Below are 27,652 nucleotides of genomic sequence, written 5' to 3'. Positions count from 1 at the left end.
AATAAACTACATGGCCAAAAGAATGTGTAAACCTCAACACCACACACACACACACACACACACACACACATATATATATATATATATATATATATATATATATATATATACATATATATATTATATATAGTGTTATATATATATATATATATATATATATATATATATATATATATTGTTTGATGGGAACGTTCCATAAACATAATGATGTTTATACTGTACAAACAGTATATTCTATCCCCTTGTGTATAAACCTAACCCTCCCCATCACATGGGATAAAAAAAAAGTTCACACAGACAAGAATTTGGCTGGGCAAACTTACAAGTCTTAAAATTATTTATATTTAGTTCTTTATTAAAATGTAATAGACTCTCAGAAAAAAAGGTACAAAAGTTGTCACTGGGACTGTACCTTTTCAAAAGGTACGCTTTTACCCAAAGGATGCATATTGGTACCTAGTGGTACGTTTTAGCACATAAAATGTACATATCAACACTTAAAATGTACATATTAGGACCTAAAATGGACATATTAGCACCTAAAATGTACATATAAGGACCTAAAATGTACATATTAGCTCCTGAAATGTACATATTAACACCTAAAATGTACTTATTAGCACCTAAAATGGATTATATTAACACCTAAAATGTAATTATTAGCACCTAAAATGGACAACTGTACTTATTAGCACGTAAAATGTACATATATTAACACCTAAAATGTACTTATTAGCACCTAAAATGTACATATTAACACCTAAAATGTACATAATTAACACCTAAAATGTACATATTAGCACCTAAAATGGACAAAACCTGAAAAGGTTTTCTGAGAGTGTATAATAATAATAATAATAGGATGTACAACATTAAACTGACTTATTTTTTAATGTAGTCGATTTATTACAAAAGTTAAGGAGTGTCTTTAAATTTTGTCTCGGGCCTTGATTGTTTTGCTGTTGGAGTAAACGGGAATGCAAAATATATACAGTATATTGAAGTTTACCCTATTATTAACTACCGAGTTACAAACAGAAAGGTGTTCATATTGTCCTGCTGATGTTTGCTGGGTTTTGTCTGGAGGAGAAAGAAATACATAAATAAAGAAGAAAGCCATAATATAAATGTATATTTACTGAGTAATCCACTATAGGGCGTCAAACCGACAATTTTCACCTGAGATTTGGAGCCAGACACAGGTTTTTTACAGGTCTTTAGTAAAATCTGTTGACTTTAGCAATGTTTGATGCATTATATGCCAACATTGACAGTTGTGTTTTTAGGCTTGGGAGTTTTTTGCCCAAGGTTTAATGCATAATTAAACAGTGGATTACCTCATAAATATTCATCCATGACATTTCATATTTTGGCTTTCATTGCTATTTATGTTTATCTTTCTTCAGAATAAAAAATATTGGCTAAACAAAATCAATTTTTTGAGCCGGGAAAGTTTCAGAAATTGGGTTGATGTGAAATGCATGACCCTGTTGCATGCTTGATTTGTTAGTAATGTGTGTAGAAGAAATAAACTCTGTTCATTAGAAGCAGGTGTACATCAAGCATCTCATGATCCATTAGGTTTGTTTTGAGCCTTTATTAATTACACAGAACTGACCACACACGATAGCTCCGAGGGAATGTTTTCGTCACCTCACCAATTACTCCATGACTTACTCATGTCCTTATGCTTGCAGATTTTACTCTGGCTAAAAAGATTGTCACATCTCTCTAATTACATCAGGCTAACAAGGCACTATATTGACTAAAATTGGGCTGCTCGAGCTATTCTGATGAGAAACATCTGTCTGAAGATTTTTAGGTCGCAGTTCTTCAGGGACAGCTGTGCATTGCATAAGTCTGCCATTTTGCTCTGAGGTCCTGGGCTCACTCCCTGAGGTCCACTGTGACACTTGCAATTGCCAGCTCAAATCTCTTTTGATTAAGACAGCGCAGATGCTGGCGAGCACCAGCAGCATACCATCAAAGCCCCAGCTGAGATATACTCAACCCACAAACCAATGCAACCTTCCTCAGATGGTTTCCTGTCTCAGCTGTGGCCCCATATTTTTCATTTCCCTTAATGAGGAGGGGAGCGAACGGGACGCCCAAGCAGAGATGTTGCACCCCTTGAGCAATCATGGTGGGTTGGGGCGGTTTGAGACGCAGATCAGAGATAGTGAACCGTGATCAAACAGTTTGTACGGTAAAGTTCCTTTAGAAGTCCACACGTCTGTTTTAGGGTCATAGCACTCGAAGCAGTCTGAGTCCTCGATGACATCATGAGCGTTGAGGAAGCGTCCTCCGGTCACGTAGAGTTTGTTATTGATGACTGTGGCCGCATGGTGCATCCTCCTCTCTTTCATGTTGGCACACTTCACAAATTTATTAGCTTTGGTGTCGTAGGCAATCACTCTACTTGTGTATCCTAAAAAAGAATGTCAAAACACAGTAGTTTAATTAATGCATCAACTCAACAGATGTTTCATGGAAGGGACAAGAATGTTCCTCTTGACTGATTTCATCTCAACATTTATTCAATGTTGCTCTATTCATTGAATTCTGTGATTAATCAGTTTTGTCATTGTGTAATAGTGACCTTTGAATTTATTTTAATGTTATACTGTATATTAAAATGTTTTTATGACTATTTGTTAAAAATGTCTTGATTTTGACTAAATTTAAAAATTACGTTTAGCCGGTCATTGTTCAATTATTCAACTAAATCAGTGGTTCAAGCAGGCCTAAAATTATTTCAAATAATACAAAACAACCTAAATAAACTAAAAATCAAGATTTTTCCTATTTTAATTCAAAAAATATCTGTTTTACTTTGAAAGACCAGGGTTCTTAGTGTATATAAATAAGGGTATACGAGGTAGCCCAATTTTCAAAGTGTGTTACCTGTCTTAAGTGTTTCTTCTTAATTATTATTAAAATATTACAACTCCATGGGCATTTTTCTTTTTCTAGTTATGCTAAGCTCTGGAATATTACATTGGGAAAAAATTGTGAGAAAAACCTTTCTAATTCTTATTAATCTTAAATATTGTTGTGAGTAGTGGGAGGCATAAAAGTAAAAAAAAATGTCAACAAATGCAGCAGCAATGTTATTTTTGAAATTTGCTCTCGGGGTCCCTCTACAGTTGGGAAACAGTATTGTCTTATACTACTGTCGTAAAATCTGTCATATAGGGAATACACGCGTGCATTTGTTGACAAGTGATACCCCTCACATCTTGGCCAGACTCCAGTGTTGCGTGTGAAATGTCTTCATCCCAGGTATTGGCATATATTTCAGCATGTCTTATGAATACAGTGTCATGGACTTTATTTTTTTTTAAACGTCAAAAGATTGCGTAGCTCACGTTTACAAGCCAGCGTCTTTATAGTAATGTATAGTATTTATAGTAATGTAGCATATCCATTAGCAATTCAATGTTTGTTGGTAGATAATAGCCATGTCGTCAATATTATAATATCAAGCTAGCGAAGCTACACAACACATTACCAACAGTAAACTGTTTTTTGACACACTTCACATTTGGTTTAATAGGCTACTTGCTGTTTCAGCCATGACAACATAGTGAGGTAAAAAAAAAAAAAAAACGCTCGTTGGGCTCTCACGTTGGAATTTAAGGAACTGGGGGAAGTGACGTGTGCCGTAAAGCAGTCGAATTTTGTAGTTCTTTTTGTGCTCGGGTTCCTACCCACTCCCCAAAGTTACAGAGTGCCAGTAAAAGCGATACAGACCACGTCAGGCTATGGCAGACTTGTCATTCAACCTATTGTAAGTTGATATTCCATCTCAAGGGTTTTGGAAAAATAGTATAAAGGTTGAAAAAACAACATAGTGCTGCTTTAAAACTAAATTGTCAATAAACAAATGCAACATTTTTACATAGATGTACAAAAAGTGTTTTACATTATGATTTCTTTTTGAAATAAATAAATAAAACTGACATGTAATTTGCATATTTTTTTCTTACAATATTTACTCACCTCCAACAATAAAAATCTTGTCTTCTATCACTGCAGCAGGTGCACAGACGTTCTTCACTGTCCTGGTTTCCAGTCTAGACCACAAGTTGCGGGAGATATGATAAACCTTGGAAAGATGAGAGGTATTTGTGGGATCACACCTTGAGCAAAGCACATCTTATCTTTTCCCGAATAACTTTCGTTACCTGTATTAGTCTCACTGGGTTCTGTAAGGCATCCTCGCCTCCAAACACATAAATCCTCTGGTCGTTGGCCGCCACTGCAGGGTGTAGGACTGCTGTGGGCATCGGCGCCATGGCCTCCCATTGATTGAACATGCTGTTGTAGCGCTCTACCGCATTCGAGATCTGCTTATTCGGCCCTATTCCACCAAGAGCGAAGATAAAGTGAAGGTAGGAGACGCATTGGTGGGCGTACCTTGGCACCAGCATGGGTTCGGCGGTCCTCCACTGGTTTGTCTTCAATGAGAGTGTGTACACTGTGGCACTAACCGCACTGTCTCCAGATACCAGACTAAGACTGAGGCCACCCACCACGTACAGAATGCTGTGAATACAAACATAAGCCGCCTTATAGAGCCGCAAAGGTAGTTTAGCGAGCCACTGCCAACGTTGTGTCCTTTCGTCGTAGAGAAGTGCTTCCCGAGACGTCTGTTCGTTGTTTTTGCGTCCTCCGACCACCACCAGAGTCTCCCGACACGTGTAGCGGCGTGGTGTGGTCCAGAGAGGCTTCAGCTCTCGAGTGCATTTGGCGCTTACGGAAAACATCAGACGTCGCACAGACTCTATGATCTCAGTGCACAGTGTAGACGACTGGACGAGCGGATCGTTGGCGATGAACTGGAAGAGGTACGTCGGATGGATGTACCGCAAACGGACCTTCTTGAAGAGGTCGTGAATGGCTCCTCGGCGGGAGAAGGGGTCGTGGTGGATCCATGCAAGTAACGTCTCAAAAACCTGCTCCTCCTCCGCGCACAGTCGGTCGTCCTCCAGGTAGCACATTAGCTCGGGAAGGGAAAGTTCGCAGAAGTCCTCGGAGGCAGCTACGTCCGAGAAACACCGCACGGCCATCTCTTTGGCTCTCTCCTTGAGGCTTTCACAGTGAAGGATCTCAGAGAGCCGGATCATGCTCAGGCAGTTTTCCGGATTGAGCTGTACCTGTAGAAAGTTGGAGCAGGCCTCAAAGAGCCTCCCGTACTGCAGCATGGAGGCTGCCTGCATCAGTGGCAGCACAAGCTCCATGGTGATGGTGATGGCACCAGTATAGATGTAATCCACGACACCTTCAATGACTTCCGATGCGATCCCTTTCAGGTCCACTCTAGTCTGGCTGCTCTCCCGAAAGTTGCTGCAGAACATGGCTCGGAAGTATGGGCTGCTGGAAACCAAGACGTTCCTGTGGCACGGGATCTCCCTGTCTTCGATGCATAAGATCACATCGGTAAAGATCTGCTCCTGTCTCAGTATGTTCAACTGAAACAAGAGGTGAGCAGGCAGCTCTTGGTCCTTGAACGGAAAGATCTCTGTTGATGTACTAGCCATGCTGCAAAGGGTAAGGATTGAGAGTTTAATGGCAAATAAACATTAGCGTTCAGTCACCATGAGTAAGAAGTTACCATTTGCTTTTGTCATTGCCACTGCACAGCCTGTGCACCGCTCGCTTTCTCAGTTGTTTTATCACCCCGTATGTTCTATTCCAGAGTCCCTTAAATCATTTTAATGCATTCATGTGTAACCCTTGGTAACATTTCCCAATCAAAGCTAAGTTTATCAACGCCGTTGTATCACTTGCCAGCTGTTTCTGATCCTCTCAGTAGGTTTGCCCTTGACAGCCTAACCATTTAGACCAGGACATTTCATGGGCCTATTATCAACACTAAGTCGTCTAATCACCCCAGAGACAGCTACTGATTTTATTTCACTCTAGGTCACATGGGCCGGTCTGACGTCTATTTTGGGATGCTAATTGTTTTTTTCTTATTATTAATCACCATTCTGAGACACCACAACAAGGCTGAAAGTATTCCCCACAGAAAAAAGATACCATATCATATTCCAGTGGTACTCATTTAAAAAAAAAGACAGCTTCAAAATAGACAACAAACAATCAGTTGTGAAAATGGCTGAGTAACAATAACTAATGACGATTTTTATATAATTCTCTAGTTCATCAAACAGGTAACATAAAATAACTAGATTTGAACTACATTATAAACTAGCAGGACAATTCAGGAAAAGCATATGCCCTATATCAGAATTTGGAATTTGTACATTAATTCAATCTTGCTTATATTTTTAAAGTAGCTTTTGAACTCACCTGTTTGTTCTTGAGTTCCAATGTGAATCAGACCCAGTTCAGCAGGATAAAAGCAGATACATTTCTACCGAATTTCTTTCTCAAAGACGACACAGTCAAGAGTGGTATGGAGAAAGACACGAGGTCTCAAGTTTTTGCCATGAGGTCGCTGTATACATTCCAGTTACCTAGAATAGTCTGGAGGGCTGCCCTCCGGGTCTCACATGTGACCCTCCCCTTGTTTGTTCCCTCAGCGGTGGGCCGTGCACCATTCTTTTTGTGTGTTTACTATGGCAGTGACAAACTAGGCTTATCCGGAGGACAGAGGAAGGGGTCGAGGGCTTGTGCACACCCCTTGGCAGGCTTGTGTAACTCAGGAAGCTGGTAAATATAGTGCAGTGCTGATGGCTAGGATGAATGTGGTGAACAGCTGAACCGTTAGGCCCGGTTACCTTGGTTTGCCTCTGGTTTGAGAAGATAAGGAGAAAACCACAACGGGCGGCTATTTACCTGCCTTTTAAGATAGACATTCAGATAGCCTAGACCTTTCAGCATTTTCAACATGTTCTTTACCTTGTTTTTATGTCATGTTTTATGTTCATGTCTTTTTATTTTTATATGACAATTTTGTGTTCTATTTTAAAGTATGCTGGGGGTTCTTGTTATCTTGTTTTAAACCCCTCATATTTGCTATAGCCTGTATCTGATGTTTTCAAGATATTTTGTTCTTCAACTCAAGTCATGGTTTTTGGTTTCTTGAATATAAAGTTTTATTGTTTTTTACTTGTGTCTTTTTTTACCTGTCTTTTTCAGTAAGCATGGAAGTCATACTGGCAGATTAAAAGATGGCAAAGAAATAAAATGGAAAGTAAAACCCATCTCAGATGAACTGAACGTTATGTACTGGAGCAGATATCATCAGCTGTATGTTGGGAGAAGATGAATTATTGTCATGTTTAGATTGCTGGAGAGGGAAAGAAAAACAAACATGCATCTAGGCAGATTATGTGACAGTCCTTGAATGCCATGGAGTCTGGAATGTCAGCAAGGGAGCATCATCTTTAGCAATGCCACCTCTTCCCTGGATGACAACAGCTGTGTTTGCTTTACCCACTGCATGCTTTAGGCCTATACCTGGAATTACCTTGCTCATGTAGTTAACTCGTTTATCTAAACACAAACAGTCCCACTAAGGATATTTCTCATTTTTAGAGAGCATTTTGAACGCTTATATGCCTGACTGCATATATAGGCAATATATATGCAATTTGGAGTCCTTACTACAACCAATAAAATACAACGCTGGAGTCAGTGAAAAAAAAACAAACAAAAAAAAAACTTAATGATAGTTTTATAGCCTAATAAGGTGTAGGCAAAGATTTAATAAAAAACAATCAGAGTTTATTTTGGTTACTACATATATGGAATGTGTATTAATCTGTATTCAGCGACGCCTGACTCGTGGACGAATTGTTCATTTGAGTCGTTTTTTCCCCATTAATTAGGCCCTAGTTAAATTAATAAAAAAACGAACTAAAAAAAAACCTTTCACGAATCTGATTAAATTGGTCCGAGCAGTCCGAATTTATAACCTATTTAGGTTCTAAAAGAATCTAAACCGAATCAGGACTGCAATGATGGAACTGGTAGGCTACACATGGAATTACAGTAAAACCATGATTAATAAAACATAAGGGACACCCATACTAATAAACAGCGATATGTGCTCGCTTGTAGGCTATGTCAGAAAGAACAGCAAGATCCGCCAAATCAGTTTTCCGAGCCCGTTCATAGAAATGAACCGTTTGAAATAGAGATGCGCAAAAATGAGACGGGCTTCCCATCACTAACTGATGATCCGCACTTACAACTGTCGTCACGCGCTGAGCGGAAGTGACGTACATAGCAAGAAGCGTGACGAAGGCTAGCTTAGAAATACAACAAGGAAGTAGACGTTCACTGTCAAGGCTAAAATAACATTTATAAAGGAGACATTTAATAGTCCAACGGTGACCTATCATTGAATACGTTCCGGGAGGGTATAGTCATCTCGGACTTACCCGAAAGCCCGTAAGTATCTGTTTGAATAACCGTGGTGCTCGAGTCCAGCAATGAACACGGACGTTGAATTTCACGTCAGGCAGAATTACCCGTGGAACAAACTGCCAGCAAATGTCAAACAGGTACAGTAACACACAGCAGCACACATGTCTTTATCACACACACACAAACACACACACATTTGCCATCGCTGCCTGCCCTACTTGCGTAATAATTCACAGCATCAGCTCAATTTACAGATATTCTGTCATCCATCTTCTCATTCATTCATTCACCCGTAAACACACACACATCCTCATCGTCGTCGTCGTTACTATCATTAGATTCCTCTGCATGACACTAGTCCATGTGTAAGATCAATAGATGTTGGAAGGTTAATTATAGAAAGTTGAATATTTTATGTGTGTTAAAGACCGTTGGAATTGTCATTTTGTTCCAATAATTAATTTTACATTGTCAGTAAATTTAATTATTGAATAAGATGTGTGCATGTATCATGTTTCTTTAAAATTCCTAGTAACCCTGTAATGCAGCGTTATTATGAAACAATGCATGTTAAAGTTAACAATATATTAATAAAATAATGTTTATAATATATACATATATGTATATATATATATATATATATATATATATATACAACATAAATTATGCATTATGATCCACAATTGTAATTTATATTGTAGTAGACATAATATATACATTTTATAACATTTATGAATTATTTGTTTATTTATTAGTATTTATTGAATTATTTCTTGAGCAGTTCATTAATTTATCAATTGATTGATTGATTGATTTATCAAAATGATATATTTTAAGAGTCATCCACTGCAATATAAACTAGTTAAAATAATTATGAGTATGAAAATTAGAAAGCTTGCGTCAGAGGGTTAAAAAGGAAACAAAATGAGACATGTATTGACATACAGTAGGAATATTGTGTCATACAGTAAATGTTTATAACATAGAAAATGTGGCTTTTGAAATACTTGATAAAATGTTGAAATTGATTTTTCATGTGGCAGTTGATTTTTCTTTCACATTCAATTCATAGTCACGCAGTCAAATTCAAATTCTCAGAACATTGTGTTTACTGACCATGCACTGTGTTCCTGACTCTGTTGGGATTAAATGTTTTTGCACTTTCTCTCATACCTGCTTCACCTTTTAATTGTCATCATCTTGCTTAATTCATAGAGTCTTGGAAACTCGCAGCGTGAATATGACAAGCAGGTTCTTCTGTACAGTATCCGAAACCAGTTACGCTTCCGCAATAACCTAGGTAAGCGTTAGATCAACTCAGAAAATCTATTGTTTTTCTCATATTTTTCACTCCATTCCAGACCAAAAAGCTCATTGTAGCTTCTGTTAGCAGATGTAATTACATAAAAGTAATGACTTGAAGGGGTGATTGAATCATTGCCCTGATTTAGTGTCCCACAACACGGTCGCTCTTCTTTAAAAACCTCTTCTTTAACAGTCAGGCATGTGAAGAAGGATGAACGCAAGTATTATGAAGAGCTGTTGAAGTACAGCCGAGAGCATCTTATGCTTTACCCCTACCACCTGTCTGACATCATGGTCAAGGGTCTGCGGGTCACCCCCTTCTCCTACTACATCAGCATAATGGAGGTTTGCTCTTAAACTCTTAAAGTCTTGAACTGTTTTGAAAGCGTTTATTTAACATTTTTTTGTACTTTTTTTAAAGAGAGTATAAACCTCATTTGCAGATGGACTGCAAATGATGCTTAACTCAAACCTACACTGCCCACCTAAGCACCAGAGCTAAATGTGTTGGCTACATCTCTAAAGAATTTAATTTAATTTTCTCAAACAGTCCTTCCAAGTTATTTGGTCTACAGTTACCACCGATGATGTGAAAACTGTTGCAACATATGGTAGACATGGGCTGTCATCCAAGCGTTGTGTTTTTGTTCTTCTTCCTAATGATAGAGAAGTATTAACTGTTTACCATTTTCTTGTTGCTCGTGTTAATGATCATTACAGTATAAGTTCTGCATTCTGACAATGCTCCAGAGTCCAGACATGTAATTTTGTTAGACGGGTAGTTTTTTTTTTTGAGCTTATGAAGATTACTGTAGATGACTCATGCAGTGTGTCAGCTTACCATATTTAATTGTATAAAGCAAGTGTCTGCTTTGTATCTCTTGTGACTTAAAGCTCCATTCCGTAACATTTGTGGGTTAAAAATTATCCATGATAAATTTGAGCAAGTACATAACCAGCCAGTGTTCAATTTAAAACGGTAAGCTTGTAATAATTTTTCAGTTTTGTGTTTCAATTCCAGTGGTGTTTATTCAAGTGGTACTGGTGGATTTCCGCGCGAGATTTGAGCATGTCTTTGCGTCATTACGTCACATAATCCTTTTCCTTTTAACTTTAGCACATAAATTCTATGTCGGTACTTTAAATGTTGCGAAAAACTAGTTTGGAAACACTTTTTGTTGAGAAAAAGGGCTTTAACGCAAATAAATGTGGTGTCACATGATATTTTCATCACGTGGAAGCAGTTGTCACAACCCATGGTGGACTCGGAGCGGTAATCATGAACAGATGACAAAACTCGTTATTTTCTCCATTTAATTGAAGAAAATCTAAAATGTTGTCTAAAAATGTCTAAAAATCTACACTTTCTGTAAAATGTCTCTCCACAACTTCCTCCCAGAACGCCTTATTCCGTGGTCTCTCCCAGACCCGTCACATAAGGGTACTTCGAGTCCTATCAGATTAGCAACTGCTTCATTCTGCCATGCTGTCGTCTTCTGATATTTCAGACAATTATTTGTGAAATTGAAATGACAGTAAACTGGCAAATTTCAATTAACTGCCTAAATACTCTCTCCATTTTTTTTTTTTTTTTTTGGTGTTGGTGTTTGTTTGGTGTTGCCGACTGGAACCCCAAAAGGTAGAATTTGTAATATTAAAATAAAATGTAAAAAAGTGTGTGGAAATGGCTCAAGGGCACTTTTTTTGCGATGCACCAAAACATATGCGACAAATCGTCATTTGTGACATCATCACGCACGCACCCTTATCGGTAAAAGACCAATTGAATGGAAACAATCTGATGACGATAAATTTCGTAATGTTTTTTTTTTTCGCATTCACTTTGTCGATAACATAAAAGCGCAAAAAGTGGATGGAAACGAGCTTATTGTCATGTAAACTTACCCTTAGTTTTGGTATTTGCATGCCTGCCTTTATGATTTCCTTGTTGGTTGCCTTGGTTACTGATTGATTTACGCTCATGTTTGTAGTTGAGTCGCTCATTATCTTGTTTCCATATTTACTCATCTGGATCCTCTTGTCATTATAAAGAGGTTGTTTCTGTCAAGTGTTTAAAGTCACCTGATTATTTTGTTATTTCTTCATTAAACACCTTACTGCTACAATTAGATCTTTGTTTTCATTCTCTGCGACAACCCAGTGTGACAGAAAGTGGATGATATCCAGGCTGTCAACCAGGCTGTCTTTTAAATAATCTGAAGCTCTGTGACAGCTTTGTGTGACGAAAATTATCCATAGTCATTATTCATCCATTCAAAAGAGCAGCTTGGACATTCTGCTGTCATATGGGTTTTGAAAGGCATAAGGAAAGAGTATGATGATAGAATCAAAGCTTTTGTTTTGTAACTTCATTTCAGTTGAATAACAACCCAATCTCTGTCCTCTTCATTCAGGACATCATGAACTGTGAGAAGAGTTATGATTCCCTGCCCAACTTCACTGCTGCTGATTGTAAGTTGTTTTCTCTCTGTCGGAACTGGGAATCATTATTTGGTACTGTTGCTGACTGTTCATGCACAATAATGAGGCCACAAACCACGAGAGACGACTGAACGTTGCCCACTCAAAAATGAAGTGGCACTTCAAAATGCCAAGTCAAAATGAAAAATAAAACGTACAGTAAATATTTTAATCAATATGGTTTGCTAATTCTTTGAAAGTAATTAATTTAGCAATGTTGTCTTTGCACTACAAGCTTGCCATAAATATATATAGTTTGTGAAAACGTCAGATTATATATAAGAAATGAAATAAAATAGAAATAAAATTATGCAGTTGAATTTGTTCAAGCTAGAGTTGTAAAACTAAAAAAATGTCTGTACATTGATTCAGTCAGCAATCAATGTAATTTCTGAAGGTATTGTTTTTTTATTATTATAAATATCATATATCATCGAAAGACCCATTAAATTGAATGTTAAATGTAGTTTAGAAGCACAGTATGCCTAGTATTCAACAAGCACTGAATTTATAGCATTGAAATCAATAGTTTTGCAGGTTCAAGTGTAAAATACTGTGTAAATAGTAAGACATCGACATAAAGTGTGTTTAGGCTTTGGTCTGGTATTTTCTATAGTTTGCTGGATTATGCATTTATGAATATGAGTTTTAAGGAGCAATAAAATAGTCGACAAGCACTCGACAATAAAACAAACCTTCACACTACATTATTTTGTGGAAATATGGGAAGTATTTTACAAAAATCTTACATTTACCCATATGTCTTCTCATCATTCACATGAATTCACGTGCTGGTGTATCCTATTGGAATTGAAGTCATCACTTTTATGGGAATTGCAGGCACAGATTATAGTGAATTGTGTAGAAGGAATTACAGTGCGACAACTCATACATACAGTACATATGCACTCCGAAGCATCTGGGTAAAACGTCAATAGCATAATATATAATAATAAACCATGTTATGAAACAAATAATTGTATTTGAAACAATTATTAATCACCATAGTTGGTTAGGCTGTGCATGCTCAGAGAGCATGGTCTTTAGGTTGGGTAGACAGAAGGTAAACAGCAGGCTATCCATGTGTCTCTCTCTCGAATCTTAGTCTGATTTGGATGTGGTGATGCTCTCCTGCCCTTCACAGCTCACTCCACAGCCTTTGGCATCATGCCTGGCATGACTCGGTCAGCCCTGGCCTTCTCTAATGATCCCAGGACCCTGTGTCCTATGCATGGGGAGGGACAGGCTGCTGAGGCCACAGGAAGGCAGGATCTGGGGCATAGATTGCAGATTAGGTGTCCACACATAAAGTATTTGAAAATCAGCATCCATTAGCATATTAATTGATCAAATTGTTGACCTTTTCAGGTCTGAGGCTACTTGGGATTGGCAGGAACCAGTACATTGACCTAATGAACCAATGCAGGTCTTCCAAAGTAAGTCGTTCTTGGTTTCACACTGTAGATCAGTTAGGATCTTTTGGTTAACTTCAAAGCTCTTCTGGGATTTCAACATGATGTTCATTAGATGATTCTCAAATCTGGATGATTTCATGGGTCCCTTTGAAGATGAAAGATCTAAATCCATAGAGAGCAGTGCTTTGTACACACAGTGATAACCTCACACTGTTGCCTAAGCAGCATCTGTCTGTGGCTAGAAATTCTTCCGGAGGAAAACGGCTCGGGATCTCCTGCCAGCAAAACCTGTGGAGATCACAGTAGAGCCCTGGTGGGTGGTACAGACCGGATACATCACAGAGGACGACATGAGGGTAAGATGGATTAATTCTACTATGTTTCTTCAGTCTTATTTATTAGGCTATTTAGAAAATTAGGCTTTTGGAAGTGGAAAAAAGAAAAGAATATTAGTTCTTTTAAGAATAAAACTTAATTATGAATTTAATATTCCTGTTATGATTCAACTAAGACTTAACACACCTTAAAAAAAGAAGAAGATCTGAACAAAGAACCAAATTATTATCAACTGCTACATTTTTTTGTAATTTTTCCTGCATGAAACTGTCAAGAGGACAAAGTCTCTGCAAGTTGTTCATTTGAAGGTAACTGGTGTGAAATACCTGTGGCTTTTTTTGGTGGATGATTCCAGATCTGCTCTGTGGTGGAGAAGTCTGCCATTGATAAGCTGATCGATTCTGGACCACAGCTGGCTGGATCAATGGAGTACAATGTGGTTCTGAGTGAGTGTCACTGAGCCAGTTTCAGTCTTTGAATTATCATTGTGTATGAAATGTGCTATATAAATAAACTTGCCTTGACTTCTAGGAGGCCAACTTAAATGAAAAACCACTTGTAATAATATATGCGTGAATTCAAGTTACTGTACTGATTGATCTAGATGTTTTACCAAGTCAAGTCACCTTTGATACAGATTGTATCAAAGCAGCTTCACAGTGATAACGTAAAAATAATACAACACAGATCAATAATATTGTTGAATATTAAATGTCCCCAACTAAGCAAGCCAAAAGCCAAGGCAACCATTAATGTTATAATGCAATCAATGTAGTGATAATAACTTTGATTGTCATCCCTTTTCAGTACCGCAGATGTTGAAACTTTCTGATTAGGTAGCACTTGTGACAGAGCCATTAAAACAAAAAAGTAAAGACAAAAAATAAATAAATAAATAATTGCAAATATTAGTTTTGACCAATAAATGCAATCACCATATATTTTGTACCATAAAATCTCATATTTGGCTGTAAAAGCATTGAGGAAGTTGGGACACTGATACAAAGGTACACATTTTAATATATATCGTATTTATATAGGCCTAATATTTTGACTGTGAATTTATGAAATGAGACTATATAACGGACAGATATAAAATCAAAGAATAAAAATAGTAACAACATGAATATTTACTGAATATTTAACATTTGAGCCAAATTACCATAGTTACTACAGTAACGTCTGGTCTGTGCTGGACTGTGCCCCGCTGTCCATTGGCCTGTGCAGAGGATTGGTTTCCATGCCAGCAGGTAATGGCAGCACACACTCTAAAAGTATGGGGCCAGTAACAGTACGACCTCTAACAAAAATGTAGTCGCACATGCAGAAAAAGTGGTTGAAAATGCCACAGTTTAGCCACCGCTCTTATAGATGGTGCATTTCGTACAAGAAAATTCCAACCTATTCATTTTCTCATGTTCTCAGGTTTGTACAACCGGGGCTATATATATCTTGATGTGCCCATATCAGACGACAGCTGTATTTCAGGTATGCACTACACTTTATCAAATAGGCTTTATTTATAAGCTCTCTGGTGAGTTTGTATGAAACCCAAAGTATGACCCTTTTGAAAGGATTTTGGTTAACCATCCCGAGTTTCGCTTAGATTGTACGCAATAGAGGATGGGAGAATCATTGATCAAAAAGAGATGATGGCTCACCCACACAACCTCTACTTGGTTCTCATTTTCAGTGCCTCCGCTTGAGGGGTTTGTCATGAACAGAGTCCAGGGCGATTACTTCGAGACGCTTCTCTACAAAATCTTCGTTTCCATCGACGAGCAGACCAACGTGTCTGAGGTACATTTTCGGTTTTCACTTTGCAGTGCTCTTGAAATGCTGTCTCGTTTCTTCAGTGATTCTGCTTGTCTTTGAGCCCCTCATACCACTTTTCTATTTGTCATTTCAGCTGGCTAATGTACTGGAGATTGACTTGGGCCTGGTGAAGGTACGTGTCTTGCAGGGATGGAAATGGAAGGACATTTACATGGAATGTTTGATATGAAATGATGCTTTTATAGCAGTGAATCCAGGATGCAACAGTGCTGGAATTACCAGCACTGTAAAAGAAAACCAAAAAAAAAAAATACGAAAGGCAATTTTCTAAACCCTTTGCCCTTTTGATGGGTTATGAAATGAGTCCTTCTTTGAATGTATGATGCAGACTGAGGAGAATGGAGCATTGTGTTCACACATTTCCTTTGTATCCATTTACCCCCATATCTGGCAGAGTGGAAAACAATCTTATTCATAAGGTCTGTCATGAAAAACCATCACTCCTTATTAGAAAAACCAACACTGACGTGACTCAAAGGACACGATCTTTACCAATGAATTTATTTTTATGCAGGATAGCCAGTATTCATTTTCATTATCTCGTTGACATTTTGCTAAGACAAATAGAAGGAAACGTTTCCTGCAGTCATCCTATTAGATAAAACCTATTCATTTAGTAAATGATGATGAAATAGAGTATGTTTGAATAGATCCATTGCTGTCAGTGTTTACATGGCAGACATGGTCCCTTTTGATAGGGATGTGCCTGAAGACAAATACCTTTGGCAAGTTGGAAAAGCTTGAACCAGTCCATGCAACAATTTATGTAAGGATGGTTTAATGGACATTATTAATTAATGATTTACACACAATTCCATTCCTCTCATGATTTATGAATAAAATAAAAATATTCAGAAACATCAGTGTTGAGTGAAAATCCTTATCATTCTCATCTAAAAATAGAGTGGCGTGATATTCAAATTCTCATTATCATCATAATTTATTGCACAATGATACAATACCAGGCTGTATGGAGCCCAAATCCTGACCTAGTTTCTCCAGCACCATTCAATCTTTCTCAGAGCCAACAGTGTTATCTTCATATGTGACAGTACAGCAATTTTCTTTTCTGTTCCACTTCACCTGGAACCATTCTGAATTGTGCTTATAGCCATGTAGAGAATAACCTTTGGAAAAATAAGGGAATATGTATTCATAACCTTAGCTCGGTTGGCACAGCTGCAAAATGAGTCTCTTGTTGTCAGGTGAAAAGGACAGATGGAAATTGTGTTTTGGCAGGATGCTGCTGTGATAATTGTTATTATTATAAAGCTTTTTCCGATATTGCTATGGATTATTAATGAAGATGTGTGGATGCTTTCCAAAGACAGTTCAGAGGCTGGACGACTTGGCCATGAAGTTATGGTGTTAACATGCACATATAGTTGTCAATAATCATCATTGGCTTGTGTATGAGTGCTGAGTGAATATTGGACTTTTCTCTGTTGTCTTCCAGAATGCAGTGTCCATGTATTGTCGCCTGGGGTTCGCTATCAAAAAGGGTCAGGTGATCAGCCCGGACCAGCTGCACCTCTCATGGAAGAGTGCCCCTTCGGTCAATAGGCTCAAGTATGAGAAGACATTACTGACACTGATGAATAGGCTATTAGTGCTGGCTCATGTCTGAGGAAACAAAAAACTGTTGTGGGAACCTCAAGTTCAGCCAGATTCAGGACAATTCAGACATACAGAGACTATCTGTTTGGTTGTTTTTAGTGACTATTAAGTGCTCTATTATTATTGGTGGGCTACACAGGTGGCCATTTCTTTTGATTAAAAAAAACATTTTCTGATTTAGTCCTTCCAATAAATGAAAATGAGTATGAAATAAATATTGATTCTTAAAATCCAAAGATTGGAAGCATTTTTAGAGTTGATGCATGAACATTTCTGCTATATCAAATATTTATAATATTTGATAATGAAATAATATTAAAAGTATGCATACTTAACAATAATTCAGAATAATAATACTTTTTTTGATTCATTTCCCATGAAAGAAAGCTTTGTTTCACACTCTGTAATGGCTAAAATATTTGGAAATGTTCAAATAAAGAGAACCTGTAGTGTGACAGCCAAAATTTACACTAACAAATTGAAATCAGAATTGAATTGAGAGCTTGTGATTGAGAGTCAAATCGAATCAGGATTTTTTTGTTGTTGTTGGCTGCAATTGCTGTATATGTGAACGTCCTGTAAAAGGCTTATTGTGTTTTAACATGAGATTGTTTGTCTCACATTGACAGGGGCACCATGGACCCTCAGAAGATGCTGCTGTCATGGGAGGGTGGCAGTCCAGTGATGGAGGCAGGTTCCTCAGCCACTGACACAGACACCACCAGCCTAGAGGACCAGGGTGAGAGCACAACTGCATTCATTAAATCGTAAACGGCTTTCCACTCAACCATTAAACACTAACTCACTCTACTGCAGTTTACTGTTAAACATTAGCCTGGCTCCAATCAGTACATAAATCACAATAATGGGGATGAAATGACTGTGCTTTTCCCAATCCTCTAGACACAGCAAGTGTGAGCAGTCTAAGTATTCCAGTGGCCCCGACTAAGAGGATCGCCTTCCTGTTTGACTCCACCCTCACCGCCTTCCTCATGATGGGCAATCTCTCCCCTGTTAGTGTCTCACTCACAGTTTTTTGTATTTCTGTTTTACAGTTGACAGATTTATAGTGTATTTTTAAAGTGCTTAATTTATTGCAGATTGCATGCCTGGTTTGTTAATTAAATGCAATAAATATATATTAAAGATTAACTTTAAGGGAACGTTAGGTTACAGCAAAGGTCATCAAAATGTAAAAATTAAAAGGCAATATTGACTATCGAATGTCAAATTTTAAAAACTCTAATATCGGCTGATGTCTGATCTTGCACTGACCTTATAATGGTAATTTTCTATGGTTTTTTAACACAATTCATATTTGGCATCTGCCTTATTTGGCTGCTTTTATCAAGTGACTGATGAATCTGTCATGCCCTTTAAAAAAAAAAAAAGAACAAATCTACTCAAGTTAAAGAAAAACACCCAGAATACGTTAAATATGAGTTGCATACTTGCATCAAGGACAAAACACGATCTGTGCCCTCCACAATGTGTTTAGTGTGGTGAATTATTGCCAGCCGAGAGCATGAAACCATCGAAATTCAATTTTGTACACTAAACAATTTTAGTACTGTGTTATGTCACCACTTGAACTCCAGTGTAAAAGCTGGACCCTGAAGCTAAACCAGTTAAGAAACACCGATTTAGTTAACTTGGTGGAGGATTCGTACTCTTGGATTTTCTAAAATTGTCTAAGATTGAACTGCTATCAAAGAGGTTTTGTATATCATCTATAAATACCGGGATGTCATTTGGTTCTTTTCATCTTAGAACTTGAAGAGCCACGCCGTGACGATGTTTGAGGTGGGGAAATTGTCTGATGAGACCTTGGACAGTTTTCTCATGGAATTGGAGAAGGTAATACCCTATTATAGGACACAAAATAGGCATACAGTGGACAGACAATCTCCGGCTCTGTGCTTGTATTGAAATAGAAAGGGGCCACCGCCAGGAGCTGATTATACAACACACAGACTCACATTTTTCACTTTGGCTCTGCTCTCACATCTCTTGCACACATAAAAGCATAAAGGCTATTGCATTTCTCCCTTAATCTCTCTTTTCTTGTTTGCACACGTTTTCACACTCATATAATGACTGTCTTTGTGTTGCTGAGGTTGATAAGGATGCTTTCATGTTATAAGGTGGAGAGCACGGCTGAAGGAGAGGCTCAGAGATATTTTGACCATGCGCTGACCCTCAGGAACACAATACTTTTTCTGCGCTACAACAAAGATCTCACGCCTGATCAGGGCCCTGATTTACCAAATATAGGTATGTGTCAGTATCTGAGGGCTTGAATGTGCAAAACCTTGGTGACAAATCAAATATTCATGCACGTCACTTGACAAAAATGAATTCATTTTCACATATCAGGCCTTCTGAATTGTTCAAGAATTCATTCATGTTTACAGATGCATTTTTAAGAATACAATGAATAATTGAATTAATGAAAAAATATACAAAATATATATACAGCACAAAAGCATGTATAAAATATGTAAAAAATTTATCTAGTTAAAAACAATGTGAAATATGCCTTGATTAATTTAGCATTTTGCTCCTTATTTATTCAAGTTCCCGCTTTAACATTTGAATCATTTTTAAGGATTTAAATGTAAGTATTTTCAGAGCAAATGCAAATATATGTATATCAAATATAGTATATATACTGAGTATTCCAAATGTAATATAAAAATTGCAAAAATAGATGTATATTTCCCAACCTTGGTCTGTACGTTTTTTTCAAACATCAGTAAATATTTCATTGAAATTCTAATGAGATATTGGATTAATGGCATGTTGTTTTATTCCCTTTGGTAATCATTATCAATGTCCTTATTTAAACTGTATCACTGGATGATCTAAAAAATGATGAGTTAAATTTTTCTTTTTTAATTATGGAGTGTTACAAGTCCATGCATGTTTACACTTTCTGATTGGCACTAATATATGTTTGTTTTTCTCATCAGGTCTGCCTCTGGACCTCCTCCGCTGTGAAAGCCTGCTGGGATTGGACCCTGCCACCTGCAGCCGTGTTTTAAACAAGAACTACAAACTGCTAGTTTCCATGGCGCCACTCAGCAACGAGATCCGACCAATCAGCAGCTGCACGCCTCAGGTAGTCCCAACTGTAGTCAGACCCGTAGAGAGGGATGTGCGATCACTGGGACTTTGTGTGTGCTCAGTGAGCAGACAGATCCACGTCCTCTTGAGAGTATGATTCAAGCTAAATAGGTCTTTCTTTGCCTCTGGGTTTCTTTACAAAAGTTGTACATTGTATAAAACTACCCAGCTCTGCATTTCCATAATGTTCTTTGCTGTTTAGATGTCTTTTATTTTGAACAGCACAAATAAGGTCAGCAGTTGGCCTGGGGATAAGTTTCAGTGTGCGTCTAGAATAACTTCACGTCACATTACATGTTTTGTCACTAGGTTAGGCTTGTATGTTAGACTATCTTTATATATTCTGGTCTGTTTCTTTCAGCACATCGGTCCAGCCATTCCTGAGGTCAGCTCCATCTGGTTCAAGCTGTATCTGTATTCTGTCACTGGTCAAGGCCCTCCTTCACTGCTGCTGTCCAAGGGCTCCAGGCTCCGGAAGCTGCCAGATATCTTCCAGGTCAGTCTCAGCATTCACATATTTATTTCATAAAAAAAAAAAAATTACTTTATTGTGCATTTATTATTATTGCATCAGTATTCTTATTGCATCAGTATTCCTTTTTAAATATTAAAATGCATATATTTCAATATTTGAATGCATTTTAAATACATGTATTTAAATTCCATGTAAATAAATAAGGATTTTTTTTCCACACCAAGACTGCATTTTATTTTATGCATTTAAATGCATTTTAATTTGGCATGTTATCCAGGCCTACGATCGACTGCTTATTACATCATGGGGTCATGACCCCGGGGTAGTCCCATCATCCAACGTGCTAACAATGTTGAATGACGCGCTGACCCACTCTGCTGTGCTCATTCAGGTAATACAGGGAGACCCTAAACAACGAAGAGTTACATATTCATACTATATAACATTTTCTCATATCCAAGTTATACCAAAATGTATCACTCTGTCCAGGGACATGGAATGCATGGACATGGTGAGACTGTCTATGTCCCCTTCCCATTTGATGAGGAAGACCTTAAAGCAGGTAAAATCTTTATCTATACACATACAGTGGCCCAATACAGTATTTGGACATACAAATCTCCGAATGTCATTAGTTAAAATTAAAAAAAGTGATTATATTTTGTGTTTAAATACTTTTTTGAGTCATTTTAGCACTCTGAATAGCAGAGCCATTCTAACTGGCCGCTCTGGTTTGTGTTGCCTCTCCCAGAGTTCTCATATTCCAACATGTGTGCGCACAAAGCCCTTAAGATCTTGCAGGACAAAGTGGATCTGGAGCACCAGTGTGGCTACATCACCATGCTCAACCACAACAACAGACATCGCAGACGACCCAGTGACGCCGACGGTGGGGCTAAGAGCTTCTTCTGAATCTACACTGTCCCATTTAACCAATCTGTGAAAGGCCTGATAAGGACAGCACCTACGCTGATCATTAGCCACTCCAAGCTGTATCGATAAGTGCTGCAATTAGATTAGAATGAGAACAACAACCACTTCAAGCTCTCACCAGTGTGTTTTATTAGAGCAGGTCTCTAATTCAATGAATGTTTTAATTGCAGTCCACATGTTTGATTGCATCACTTATCAGAGTGAAACATGAACGCTGCCTTCATGGTCTCAAAGAAACATGAGATTCACTCTCTTTACTTTCCTCACAGGAGACCCTGATCTTAGCGGAGTGCTTGAAACCAACGGGAGCAATGAATCTTTTGAGCTGGTTACAGAGGAGAATAACGGAGATGGCAGCAAGAAACAGGGAACAGAAGGTAGGTGTTCTTTGACTGATATAGCCAGAACCACAGATGTATTCTTTTTTTTTTTTTTTTTTTTTTTTTTTTGAGAAAGCATGCTGAATGTATTTGAACATGCCAGAATGTGTTAAACTGAGCTGAGAGTACTAGTGGGGAATGCTAATCAATATGAGGCGCTCAGAAAATCATGTTTGCTCACTCTCCCAGGGACGTCCAGTGAGGATGAATGGGTTCCTCTGGAGCTTTGCTTCGGGATGCCTCTTTTTAGCTCTGAGCTAAACCGCAAAGTGTGTCAGAGGATCGTCTCCCACAAACTCTGCAGCAAAGACAGGTGACAACTTTTTTTTTTTACTGTGCATAAAGGTTTTTAAAAATACTGTGGTAGCATGTCTCCAAATATTTTTGGCTAAGCACATATGAATCCAGCGCATTTACTTTCTCTTTAACCATTTCCTTTTGTCTGTACACTATCCAAATCAATATATATATATTAACATTAAGCAGCGCTTGAACGCACAACACACACAATTATGCCAAAATGCCAGTTTTGACGAGTATACTTGCAAGCACAGTTATATTAAGTATTAAATGTATGCAGAGTTGTGAGAAAATAGATGGACGTCTGATCCACTGCATCAAGTGACAGCATATGTGACAGCATCCTATTAATCGTGCCGCTGTGATGTCTGTCATTAATGTTAATCAAAGAACAAAAGACCCAGAAAATCACTCAAGTAAAAACTTGAAACTGAGCACAATATATATTGAAGGGCAGGTAAATGGGGCCTTTATTATAATGGGTTTATGTAAAGATTATTTTAAGTTAACTTAAAATAAAATGTGTTACATTATTTAAAGCCTAATAAATGTTAAAATTATTTTAAAAAAATATAGATTTTAATTATGTGGTTGAGAAAAAAAAATATTGGTGGTTGGTAATGAGCTACTGTCTTTGTTGTTTCTACCTTAATTTGGGGATTTAATGTGAAATTATTACAATACAAAAATATATGAAAAACATTGGGTTGCATTAAAAAGTGCGATTATTGTTTATACTTATTTTTACAGAATTGACAGCACAAAAATATATTATATTTTGGTACAGTGATATAATTAATCTGTTATAATTAAATAACAATTAAATAATTACCTTCTCATTCATGTTTGTACAAATGAATGTTTGAAGATGCAAAATCTGAAATGTTATAAATAAACTCTCTGTGTTTTGGAATACCAATTCAATGTGTGTATACCAGAAAGAACAAAAAGAAATCACATTTGCCATGTTTCATTATCACTATCTTACTATACTGACAGGTAACACTAAAAATAGGTGTGTGTGAAATCACACCTGTTCCCTGTGACCGTCTGCGAATGACCTGTGCTTTTTAATCAGAAACAATGTCTGCTTGCAAAATGACATTGAATAAATGCATGAACAATATTAAGAAAATTTAAGCAGTGTTAAGCATATTTAATCATGTTAGTTTTGACAGCTTTATTTACAACTGATATGGTCAAATTGGACTGAAGAATAAGGAACATCTTTTTCTTTTGCAGTCTTCAAGAGTTACTACATTCCAGTCGAAAACTGTCATTAAAAGTTCTCAGTTTTGTTCAGTCATTCCAGGTAAATATTCACTGATTTTCTATTTTATATTATTGTTCCTAATATAATGTGGATTTAGTTCATAGCAGTTCAAAAATGTAATTCAGCAGTATTACACTGTCATCATGCATCATGGAGTTTAAAGAAATCAGGAACTTAAAAAAGTCAATTTCAATGCATATCTAGTTACCCTGTGAAAAATCCAGCATAAGGTATGTTTAGTATGCTGGGATCAGCATGCTACACGAGCTCTGTTACCAGCACCATACCAGCTCTAACCGGCATAAACCAGCCTGGACCAACATGAAATTCATGATGCTTTATGCTGGATATTTTTTAGCAGGGTATGCTCTGCTGTAGAATATTTCATCAGCTAGAAATTGCTCTTTGGGAGTGCAATCTCTAGAAAAATGAGACTCCAGGTGTTTTTTTTCAGTCAAATGTTGAATGTGTGGTGAGTTTACCATTTTTCACCGTCCCTCACAGGACGGAAAACAGCCTGCGGACCCTGACAGTGGGGTCTCGGGCCCCCTGTGTCAGCCCCCGGCAGAAGCTGGCGTCCCCCTCCCTGCGATCAACCTGTTCTTCAAGGACGGCAAGCTGAAGGAATGGAGCGGGCGAGCGCCCCCCTCTCTACACATCTCTGCCCCACAGAGAGATCAGCCCACATAAAATAGCACTCTAAAAATCTCCACACCATACTCCACTCACTTATGTCATGAGTTACCATGTTACCTGTGGCACTCAATCACACACAGCCATCAAGTGCTGCCGCCACTCATCACATCTGGATGCGAGCGTCCAGAGTGACTCAAAAATCCCTACGGTTTCAATCAAACATCTCCCCATTCACCCAACGTCACACCATTACAAAATAGAAAAGCTATTTACAAATGATCCTATATTGACCTTTTAATGTGTATATAGACTTTGCTCGGAAAACATAGGACCAATCCTGTGGTTGAAAAGTCACCCTACTCGTATTGTCATGTTTTGTGACCTGATGCATGATATCACTGCACAAAATCTCAAAAACTACTTGACTGAGGGTTTGAAAACATGACGTTGAGGTTTTCTTTTTGCACAAAGCCTGTGGATGACATTCAGGTATAATCGATTTGTGTTTTTTTTTATTTTCTTTGTAAATCAAGACCTTTGTCGGGACTTACAGTCTATTTGGTTGAGTCGTATTCAAGCTTGAAAACCTGTCTCTCAGTTCTGCTTAGCAGAGGAGCATTTCTGCTTCACTGAGACCAAAGACCAACTTGTTTTATGCTGATTTTTACCATTATTTTACTTTCTTGCTGCCTTATTTCCGTTGTGCCCAGTAGACTGCTGAGTCACCAAATGCATTTATTTCCACTTGGCCAGTTTTGACAGATTCAATTCGGTTTAGTCTAGCTGAGGCACATAAACCTGCAATTAGTGACAAGGTCATCGAATATCAAATAAGTACCTCGATGTGTTGAATATCAGTATAGGTTTAGAGTTTGTCGTGCGAATATTATGCAGTAAACAGCATTAAAATCCCCCTCAGTGGCCTGACCTTTTCTCTCATGCCTTTACTTGAGGGTGTTGCCAGTGTTTTCCCAAACAAACCTTATAGTGGTGTATGATGATGATGAAGACCGATTAGAGATCTTGATGATGCATGATGAGTGTGTAGAGTCGTTGTGTGTATTGTGCGCCGTTCTCTGCTCATCTCTTTATTTCCCCTGTCCATTCCTTCCTGCATCGATATGATCCAAAACATCAGCGGCCCCGTGCCTGACCCTGTCACAGTGTTAGGGAAAAAAAAAAAAACGATAGTTTTATAAAGTCACCCTGCATTTTAGGAACTCTCTGTTGTTGTGTACTTGATTGGACTGTGTTCATTCTCTTGTAATTAAATGGGTACAGAAGTTACATTTCCCCTCTCACGCCATCCCGTTCTCCAAAATATATGTCATAACAAATGAATATGTATAAAGTATATGAAAGTACTAATAAATATGTTACAAAAACACCAATTATAAAGTGTTAGCGTGCTGTGTTTCATTTCGAAAGCTGTTTTCTTCAGGTTGTTGATGGCTCAGCTACAGGCAGGCCGGCTCCCTGGTGACTCTAATTACTATAGCAACACAAATTCGGGGTGTCACCAGGGGGCAGTGAGGCCCTGAAATGGGGCATGTCATCATAGGAATAGAGGGGGAGAAAAAGCATCTGATGATGTATTTTCTGTCCCACAGTATGTGCAAGACCAGTGTACGTAGTGGTTTATTTTTTGTCATTAATTTTATAATTAATCTTCTTGTAGCTTAATAATTGAAAATTGTTTTATCTGGAGACTTGCTCTTTAAAACTAGGTCAGTAACTGAAGTCAGAAACTTTCAATATTTCAAGAAATGTGTGTATGGGAGGAAATTTGACAGCGGGTGGTTACATTTCTATTGTAGATGTTCTTGCAACCTCTGAAACTTTTAGCCAGAAAATTTTCTTTCTACCCTTTCATATTTCTAAGCAGTGCTTTAAAAAACTGGTACTATCTACATTAATAACTATATGTGTAATGTATTTGTCACTTATTTGGAAGGAGGTTAAATACTTTTATTTACAGTTGAAAAGACTTGAGGCTCACTTTAAATAGACCTCATTTGTGAACAGGAGTGTTTGTAGACTTTCATCAGTAGCACAAACCCCATTAAAATGTGTCCCAATATTATGTGATAATGTTATGGATATTAATTGCCTATAGCTGTAGTAAGTCATTCACAACCTGCAATAGAGATGCTAAGGTGCGTTTACACCAAGGACGACAACTATAATAGCCAATAACTACTATACTGATAACTATATAATTACATAATGATAACTGCTTTCACGTCCACGCCAAGACAATGACGCTCTGTTTATTATAAGTGCTGTTTATGTCGTCTATGTTTCAAATGTGCAAGCTCAGTTGGATTCTGACTGGCTGTCAATAGTTTTATTGTTCATCAGTTGGAAAAATAAACAGCATGTTGTCTGTTGCTTTGCTGCCATTACATGTTATCAGAAATGATGTCCTTCCCCACTTCTGAAGTCGTGATTACAAGCTTTTGATGGAAAGAATAGGAATCATTGAGAACAACATGGTTTAGTCTTGCCTATTTCTTGGGGAAATCTTATTGAAGTCAAAATGTTTTGAAGAAATTTTGAATAAAATAGTGTCACATTATTCTATCTGAGAGCTTGCTGAGGATTTTTGAATTTCGGTCAAATATGCTATTTCCTATTTTTTTTTTTTTTTTTTATGAAAGTTGTGTTTAATCATCAGCAATACGTCTCGTTTCCGTTCTGTTGTTAAACTGACATATAGAAAATATCTTAAAGATGTTTATGATTTAGAATGAATGTAAAACTGACATCTTAAAAACATTTGTCAGATGTTTCTACACAGCAGATGCTTTCCAGATGAAGCTTCCCATACGTCTGCAAGATGTCTGTTAAAGATTACTTCATCTGGAAAGCATCTGCTTTTTACTAACATCTATTTAACATTCATTTTAAATCATTACATCTTAAAGACATCTTCTAAACGTCTATTTGACATCTGACAGAAAATGTCCAATAGACGTATTACAGATGAGCAAACACTTTAAAAAACGTGCCTTCCAGATGTAAACACACACATCAAATAGACGTCTCTGTGATGTGCTATCAGGGATGTGTGATATCTAGCCTAACCAGATAGCACAAGTCTATTTGATGTGATGTTTACATCTGGAAGACGTATTTTTAAGAGTGTTTGCTCATCTGCAATACGCATAGGATGTTTCCTGTCAGATGTCAAATA

General features: G+C 37.6%; 2 protein-coding genes across 2 annotated transcripts; one reads left to right on the top strand and one right to left on the bottom strand.

The window, feature by feature from the left end:
• Positions 1-1,601: 1,601 nt before the first annotated feature.
• Positions 1,602-6,965, bottom strand: klhl38a (kelch-like family member 38a). The gene is made up of 4 exons (XM_039680450.2): positions 6,319-6,965; positions 4,188-5,544; positions 4,003-4,108; positions 1,602-2,428 (listed from the first exon to the last, which is right to left on the bottom strand). The coding sequence occupies exons 2-4, from the start codon at positions 5,541-5,543 to the stop codon at positions 2,139-2,141; spliced, it is 1,752 nt and encodes a 583-aa protein (XP_039536384.2). The 5' UTR covers position 5,544; positions 6,319-6,965; the 3' UTR covers positions 1,602-2,138.
• Positions 6,966-8,187: 1,222 nt separating this feature from the next.
• Positions 8,188-25,847, top strand: fam91a1 (family with sequence similarity 91 member A1). The gene is made up of 24 exons (XM_039680824.2): positions 8,188-8,480; positions 9,559-9,643; positions 9,842-9,993; positions 12,063-12,120; positions 13,498-13,565; positions 13,787-13,900; positions 14,236-14,326; positions 15,306-15,368; positions 15,574-15,680; positions 15,790-15,828; positions 17,173-17,285; positions 17,963-18,072; positions 18,237-18,346; positions 19,104-19,190; positions 19,478-19,607; positions 20,306-20,454; positions 20,821-20,955; positions 21,212-21,325; positions 21,424-21,496; positions 21,686-21,823; positions 22,137-22,244; positions 22,437-22,560; positions 23,790-23,859; positions 24,325-25,847. Exons 1-24 carry the CDS (start codon positions 8,409-8,411, stop codon positions 24,508-24,510), a joined length of 2,496 nt encoding a protein of 831 aa, XP_039536758.1. The 5' UTR covers positions 8,188-8,408; the 3' UTR covers positions 24,511-25,847.
• Positions 25,848-27,652: the final 1,805 nt, after the last annotated feature.

Source organism: Pimephales promelas, chromosome 18 (genome assembly GCF_988280905.1).
Source record: "Pimephales promelas chromosome 18, fPimPro1.hap1.1, whole genome shotgun sequence".
NCBI classification, from domain to species: domain Eukaryota; kingdom Metazoa; phylum Chordata; class Actinopteri; order Cypriniformes; family Leuciscidae; genus Pimephales; species Pimephales promelas.
This window is presented reverse-complemented; position numbering and strand designations above follow the sequence as displayed.

What these genes read in the sequence shown, in the direction of transcription:
- klhl38a (XM_039680450.2), bottom strand. Translation starts at nt 5,543, where the DNA reads ATGGCTAGTACATCAACAGAGATCTTTCCGTTCAAGGACCAAGAGCTG. An exon ending in ACCCAGTGAGACTAATACAG is followed by an intron (nt 4,109 to 4,187) that starts GTAACGAAAGTT and finishes CATCTTTCCAAG; the next exon opens with GTTTATCATATCTCCCGCAA. An exon ending in CAAGATTTTTATTGTTGGAG is followed by an intron (nt 2,429 to 4,002) that starts GTGAGTAAATAT and finishes ATTCTTTTTTAG; the next exon opens with GATACACAAGTAGAGTGATT.
- fam91a1 (XM_039680824.2), top strand. Translation starts at nt 8,409, where the DNA reads ATGAACACGGACGTTGAATTTCACGTCAGGCAGAATTACCCGTGGAAC. An exon ending in AGACGACAGCTGTATTTCAG is followed by an intron (nt 15,369 to 15,573) that starts GTATGCACTACA and finishes TCTCATTTTCAG; the next exon opens with TGCCTCCGCTTGAGGGGTTT. An exon ending in AAACTCTGCAGCAAAGACAG is followed by an intron (nt 22,561 to 23,789) that starts GTGACAACTTTT and finishes TTTCTTTTGCAG; the next exon opens with TCTTCAAGAGTTACTACATT.